The sequence below is a fragment of the Rhinopithecus bieti genome, unplaced genomic scaffold, assembly GCF_001698545.2.
Source record: "Rhinopithecus bieti isolate Rb0 unplaced genomic scaffold, ASM169854v2 scaffold_12512, whole genome shotgun sequence".
Taxonomy (NCBI): domain Eukaryota; kingdom Metazoa; phylum Chordata; class Mammalia; order Primates; family Cercopithecidae; genus Rhinopithecus; species Rhinopithecus bieti.
In genome coordinates this window covers 1575687-1583694 of record NW_016807354.1, presented here as the reverse complement: position 1 = coordinate 1583694, position 8008 = coordinate 1575687, and the positions used below count along the sequence as shown (strand labels likewise).

At 30.7% G+C, this 8008-nt stretch overlaps 1 protein-coding gene across 1 annotated transcript in view; it reads left to right on the top strand.

Annotated features, from left to right (window-relative positions):
* The first annotated feature begins 450 nt into the window (after positions 1 to 450).
* Positions 451 to 8008, top strand: part of TFPI (tissue factor pathway inhibitor) — a 26923-nt gene continuing 19365 nt past the window's right edge. Inside the window, exons 1-4 of the mRNA XM_017881437.1 lie at positions 451 to 507; positions 985 to 1023; positions 4396 to 4572; positions 5163 to 5255. Of these exons, the coding sequence (XP_017736926.1) occupies positions 486 to 507; positions 985 to 1023; positions 4396 to 4572; positions 5163 to 5255 (331 nt within the window). The 5' untranslated portion in view covers positions 451 to 485. The remainder of the gene's footprint in view (positions 508 to 984; positions 1024 to 4395; positions 4573 to 5162; positions 5256 to 8008) is intronic.

The following is an 8008-nucleotide window of genomic DNA, read 5'->3' as shown; positions in this document are numbered from 1 at the left end:
AAGGCTATTGAATAAAACATAGTACAATTCTAAAAGAAGTTTGGGTCCATTAGTTTCCCTTTCATAGACATTTTACTCTCCATAGAAGAATTAACTATTTCAAGAAAAAAAGGATGATCCTGTTGCTAAAAGAGGCTTATAACCCAATTCATATTATTTCTCTCATTCTTTCTTGCTTCCTCTCTCTCACTCCCTTTCTATCTCTCTGGTCATATAACTAATGGTAACCTGCTTTGACCAAAGATTTTCTCTGTAAAACAAACGATTCCACAACAAAATAAATATGACTCAACTTTCGTAATGTCTATGCGAGCAAGTTAAAACTTCATAGATTTATTTTGTCAATTTAAATTTCATTACCTATCATTTAAATTAGAACTTAGAATTCATATTTGGAATATGGTAGGACAAAGACAACTAACATTCTAGTTTTAGAGGGAAATGATTCCGTTAATTCACATGTTAAGCCAAACAACCTGTCCCAGATGCCTTTTCTTCTCTACATTGGTAATAATAATGAAACTTGCGATTGGGTTGAGACAATGAAGCAAGGGAATGAATAAGGAAAGGAAATAATTCTGGTTAATTTCACTTTTATTCCTAGGTATCTAACAAATTATTTTATATGTAATGTAGGCTGCTTGAATTACTTTCATATTTCACATTTTTTAAATAATTGCTTTTAGTACAGATCTCCTGAACGGTAGACATAGTCACTATGAATTCTCAGCTTTGTAAGTGTGTTAGAAAGTTTTATCACAGTTTCTAAAACATTACTCTATTGAAATGAAGTGGCTTCATGGTTACAATAAATAGAAAAGATTAATTTTAGAGAAAAGAAAAGAAATTCAATTTTATTAAGACTTTCTATATAAGAATAATTTTAATCGTAATAAATACATCACTCTTGTTTGTTAAATTCAAATTCATAGTATGACATCATAAATTGTGGCAATTGATATTCATATATTCTTTTGATTACAGATAATACAAACAGGATTATACAGACGACATTGCAACAAGGTGAATATTTATTTGTCTGTAAATTTGGAACATTTATGTAAGGCATTTGGATATTCAACTTTTGTTTTTTTGCTTCCTTGTTTGTTATTTCTGTTTCTTGATTCAGTATAGATATTCAATTCTTAAGTTTCTCTGAGATTGATTTAAAAAACCCATAAAAGAGATTGATCATAAACACATATGAGAAATTAATCATGTCATTTTCGAAATGATTTATTACGTGTTTCAATGGACATAATCAAAATTAGGAAAATATATGCCTTATATTTGTCAGAGGAGGCTCCAAACACCATATTTACTCTAACTCTAATGTAGTATGACATTTAGTTTTAGTTCAATCGTAGTCCAGAGTCACACATGCTATTTTAACATCTTCCAGAAAGAGATTTAGATGTTTTGAGTCTTACTTTATTTCTCTGATCTCTAATCACTTGTTAATCTCAGCATTGTGTGGCTTTAGCAAGTTTCACCAAACATTCCCTGGAATGGATGTATGTGTCTTGAGTTGTCAACAGTTATACATGCAAAAGTAAGTGGAGATATTTAAAATAAATATCTAGCATGTATGTGTATGTTTAATTGTGTAATTTAAATCATATTATTTATTGTTTTCAGCTAAAATAATTACTTTTCACAAGCATATTAGCACAAGAAAGAATGGTATCAATGGATCAGGGAAACCAACCTCCTTTTAATAAAGGTCTAGAAACTGATTTGGTCCAATTGTCAGTTATGGCATTTCAATGAGAAAATATTGAACAAAGAGATAAAATAGTTTAACTCAGGACATGAAAGACCACAAAATTCAAAGTGCATTTAAATTTTATTTATTTTGATTTATTTATGTGGGAAAGATTTGAAAATTTCTGTGACACATTGATAATCTGTAGGCCCAAATCACTGACCAGAATTGGAATCAGAATGTATAAAATAAAGATGATAGCAAAGTTTGTAAAAGAAACATAAGTATGTATGTTATTACAATTTTAAAAAATAGACGGTTCCTATAAATATTAAAAATAATCTGACAAAAATGTTTGAAACTTTATTAAATGAGGCTTTATCTGTAGTATCAAATAAAAATAGCACTATCTATAATAAAGAGTTTTTGTCTCCAAAGGGAATAAATATTTTTTGAAAAGAAAATACCAAGCTTTAAATATTAGGGACCTATTTACCAAACTAAAACTAGGAAAAAATTTAAATACAGGTAATATTTTACTGTAATTTTGCTATAAAGTGTCTGTATTTATAATTCAGAATATCAAATCATTCCTAACTTCATATTTTATATGAAGTATGAGACTAAAGCTGTGTTCACATGAACTGTTAAAAATGCCTTACATGCTAACACCTATTATAACAAGACTTGATCAATTTTGATGTTAGCTTTATATTATGCTTCTAAACTTTGGGACCATTATGATTTGAGATTAATACAATCCCTTAGAAAATAAAGTTTGGGGTCCAGCACAATTCCAGTGTTCAGACCACAAACAAAAGTTGACGTAATAATGCCTGTAGCTTATCTAGTCTGCCTTCTGTCTTCTCAATTTCAACTGGCACCAACTTAGAGCAAGGGTTTATTTAATGCAAATTCAATAGAGGTTAATTTCATTTTTACCCCCCTGAAGAAAATGGGAAATTATTTTTGTTTACAACTGTAGTTTAAAATGCAGGTCAAAAAAGAATTATATTTTACCATGTGTCTATTTTCAACTTTGTCTTCAAAATAAGTTTCATGTTTCCCATTGGTTTATATAACAATAGCAACTTTCAGTGTACGTTTTTGTTTGTTGTTGTTTTGTTTATTTATTATTTTTGTGCGGTTTACATATCAGGTTGTATATATTTATGTACATGTTACATGTCTTAATTTACTTATCAGGCATATTTGTTATTACTTTTATGTTTTTATATGTCATATTTTTCCACATCCCTTTTGGCAAACAAAGTTTTTGCATTCCTCTGTTCAGATTATTTTAAAATTTCATTAAAGTACACATTTACAGCTAAACAAAATCATATGATATAATGTCAATGTATTTTATTACCTCATAAAATGTTTTATAAATTTTAAAGAATTATTTTGTCCTTTCCCCACATTTATTACACTTTACTGAAACATCCATAAAACTTCACTTTGAAAAACAAGAGGCAAACAGAAGAAACAAAGTTAACTTTCAAAATTCTACATTGAAAAGTTCAGAAAATAGACTTTTAAATACTATATATAGTAGTAAGTTTTAACTTAATAAAATAACTTTTAATAAGGAGTTGGTTCTTTTATAGATCTGCAACTGTTGCAGAAATCATTAACATTATTAAATACACGTTCTTTTTTATAGTAAAATACTTGTGGGTATTGCTTCCCTGACATAGAAGAACAAGTTGCTTTAAGATGAAAAAGGTTACCACAGTTCAATTTTGCCACTATGGTAATATACTTGCAGGAAAAAAATTGAGAAATTGGAATTTTGTTCTAAAAATTCAAGCCAAATATGCCTGTGCACATAATAATTTTGAAAATTAGCTCACTTCTTTTCACAGTGCATGCATGTAGACAGAGCTGGTGATGTAGATCACAGTGGCACAACTTCTATGACAGCTGTGTTTAGCCTGCTTTGGAGCACTATCAAAGAAGAAGTTTTAGTCTTTTGCAGAAGCCTCTCCAATCCTTGAACATGTATTTCCTTTCTGCCTCTGCATTATTGAAGTCATTCCAATGACAAGAAGAAGGAAAAAATAAAAATAACACAGCAGTAGAGCATGTGCTACCTAGTACAGATATTAATTCCCACATAAGAATTCAGGAACTTCTAAGGCTAGCCATGAAAACTTCATCCCCTCAAGTCTTCTTTTTCAATTTTTAAGAATTTAAACCATTCTTTTTTTTTTAAATTGTACTTTATGTTCTAGGGTACATGTGCACAACGTGTAGCTTTGTTAAGCAACACACTAAACTGCTTTTCCTGAGAAGCCACCCTCAATAACTTGAAATGTTCATAGACCTTTCCTAAATGTTAATACACATAAACATATTAAAAATAATTAAACCACATTTTTGCCATAAAGTTTTGTAATTTCAAAGCAACAGTGGTACATGGTAAAATAATATTTTATTCCTTAAATTCGTAAAAAAAATGATAGTTAACTCCCTATTAATTTACAATGAGAAATTTAGAATTTGAAATGCCATTCCCAGAATAATGATAGATAATTTTAATAGTGTATAGCTGTGGATAAAGTTAGATTTTTTACTTTTAATTTTATGCTTACTCCTTAAATAGCCAGTTATTTATAAATTTTATTAAAATCAGTAATTTATTTACACAAAAGAATATTGCCTTCTGACAATTTTATAATTTCTAGAAAAGCCAGATTTCTGCTTTTTGGAAGAAGATCCTGGAATATGTCGAGGTTATATTACCAGGTATTTTTATAACAATCAGTCAAAACAGTGCGAACGTTTCAAGTATGGTGGATGCCTGGGCAATATGAACAATTTTGAGACACTGGAAGAATGCAAGAACACCTGTGAAGATGGTTGTAAGTTTATTTCTCATTTCATTTTAGTACATTTATAGGCATTCTTTTAAAACTAAGGCATCTCAGATGATATTCAAGCTTACTCAGATTTTGTTTTAGCCATGCAAATGAAGATATATATTCATTAAATGTGAGATTTGTGACTATAGTTTTTTAAAAAGCATAGAAAATTAAGAAATTATTTTCATAGATCTAATTCTTTTATGTTGCATTATTTAATTTTCTTCCTGAGAATACTGCAGTACAATTTTGGCACAATAGAATTGTTGAAATCTTTCACATTTATACAAATATGAGAGCAAACAGTTAATGAAAACTACCACCTAAAATCAATTAGTTTTATCTGCCTGTAACATTGATTAAAGGGATGACTTAAACATTAACTGTCATGCTTTTTTGACCAAGAACTACAGTTACTCATGGAAGTATTACCTTACAATATATTTAAAGATTCACTGTTTGCTAATTTAACATAGCAATGTGAATGAAATTGCCAGAAGTCTGCTTTATTAACTGTTGTATGCTTCATGAGTCCAAATATGAGATTGTGACAATGTTTATCTATTTTAATTGGCTGTATTTTTTTCCAGTGGATGGTTTCCAGGTGGATAATTATGGAACCCAGCTCAGTGCTGTGAATAACTCCCAGACTCCACAATCAACCAAGGTTCCCAGCTTTTTTGGTAAGAATCTTGTGGATTTTATTGCTTCCAGGAAACTATTATCCCGATACCAATGAAGTGGATTGTGTATTAGAAGTATGTCTTTAAATATATGTATACCTGTGTTGTTGCTTAATAATGTGTTCGTTGAAATACTGAGATTCAAATTGTTCAAGAGATTTAATCGCATAAAAGCAACAATTTTCCTAATCTATTTTAAAATATGCTTTGAAGTAAGCTTTTGATTATGTATCACTTGAAAAACTTTCATATGATATTTAGCTCTATGCCAAATTTATTTTGTAAAACAACACTAGGAATTATCAGCCTCGGTGTAAGATGGTAAATCATTTTACTGGCACAGCAGTGCATCAAAGGCAGTCTAAAGTGCTTTTAAAGTCAATATAGCACTAGGCAAGGTCTCTGGTGTTACTCAGAGGACAGATTAGAAATGGATTGAATAACCATGCCTAAATGTTTATGTCACTCTGGAGGGAATTTTCTTTTGAATTCTCCAGGACTCTTTTTTATGTTCTTGTCTGTTAACTTATTTATCAGATTTAAATGAATATACAGAAAATATTTCCACAAAATGCAGAGCTGAGAAAATACTGAAAATACTGGAAAACATAATCAGGAACCACAAATATCTGGGCAGTTAGAAATAACATAAAAGCTTAAAATTACCAGTGTAAAAATATTAGATCCTAGCTAAATTATAAAAAGTACATGTTCTTAATCAGATATTTAAGATTTTGCTTAGAAGTAGTCCATGTGAACATGTCAAATGTAAACTTGGCATATTTATATATAAACTTAGCCTGAGTGTAAGGAATTCTGTAACTATTAAAATTGCAATCTTAGGATTAAAATAATAATAAAAAAGAAACATAGTGTTTGGGCCAGGAATTATCTACCTTGGCCATTTATCAGAATCAGATTGGCTTTGAGCTACTCCTCTTTACAGCAAACAAACAAACGAGCAACTAAGCAAGCAAGCCAACAGAATGCAAACAAAACTCCTGCCCAGGTGGATTTGAAGCATTAAAATGTTGACTCCGACTTATCTAGAAAGAGTCTGTGAATGTTCCGCTGAGTCCCACAGTGATCTAATCATTTGTGGATCTTGCTTCAGCACTGAATGTCACACCTTGGAAATCACAAGGAGGATTTGAAACATGATTAAAGAGGAAATGGAAAGTGTAAAGAGATGTGAGATCTACGAGGGAGCATTATATGTGCTTTTAATTGAAACACTATTATGTGAAAGGAGAATTAAGTTCTCTGCATGCCTTACCCTTTAGTCCTGCCTATTTCAGACCCTCCCCAGATCCCCATCCGCATCCTCCCTTATTCCCCTCAACCCAGCCTAAGCATGAGGATTAATGTGTGAGAGCTGAAGTATAAATACCTTTCTATAATATGTTTCTTTCTTATGTGAGATCTTAAAAAATTGATGGCTGTCTCAGGGATTAATAAATTCCCTAAATTGTAGGCATTCGATAAGTGTTCAATTAGCACTTAAGAGGTCATTAAGGGAATGCAAGCTTTCAGTGGGAGTTGGAAGGTACGATATATTCAAAATGACTTTAGGCCCTTACATTCAATAGGTAGAGCAGTGAATTGAATGCCAGATGAACTTGAGTCTAATTTTAAATACTACTTCGTTTGTAAAATCAATACCTTTGTGATTCTGATTTTTTAATCTGAAAATTAAGTACTATCATTTCATTGTTTCTTTATGTCTTTCCAGCTTTATATTTTCACTCATATTTTGTTTTATTCAGTTAAGTATTATATTTTCAAAAGCAAATTGAATCTTACTGCTGTAAAAGAAAATTTAGAATGATGAAATTATTAACAGGTTTAAATATACATGTGACACAGTATATCAACAAGTACAAGAAATGTATGAAATCAGTTTGCAACATGTTTGAATATTTTTGTTTGAATTATTTTACCAATTCAAGTGGAGATCTGCAGTCATTTATCATTAAAGTGAGTAGAGTAGGCTAGGGAATAGTTTTGACTTAAATTTTTTGAAGCATAAAATTTAAAATATTTGGTAAGCATACTACCAAATTAGAAAGGACAAAATGAAAATAAGTGTGAGAAAGTAATATTAATGAGTTTTAAATGGCCTCTGATATGTGTCTTCTTTAGTTTATTATGTAGATCCACATTGAAAATTGTAACAAATAAATAAATGCTTGTGAAAGCAAATTATTAACTAAGTAAGCAGTAAGAATTGACAACACGAATTTAAAAGAAAATAATATTAACAATAATTTATTCAGAATAATAGACATTTAAGGAATAATATTATCATAACCGCATTTAAAATTAGGGCAAATGTCTCCTTTATTTGTCTAGAAAACTTTTATTTTTTATTGTGTATATTGGCCTCAAAATCAACATTCCTCCAGCCAATTTGATCAATTTTCCTCTTTTTCTAGGAGCATAATGTATTTTTTTCTCCTTCCTTCCTTCCTTCCTTTCTTCCTTCCTTCCTTCCTTCCTTCCTTCTCCTTCCTTCCTTCCTTCTTCCTTTCTTCCTTCCTTTCCTTTCTTTCCTTCTTTCTTTCTTTCCTTCCTTCCCTTTCTTTCTTTCCTTCCTTCCTTCCTTTTCTTTCCTTCTTTCCTTCCCTTTCTTTCTTTCCTTCCTTCCTTCCTTCCTTCCTTCCTTCCTTCCTTCCTTCCTTCCTTCCTTCCCTCCCTTCCCTCACTCCTTCCTTCCTTCCCTCCCTCCTTCCCTCCCTCCCTCCCTCCTCCTT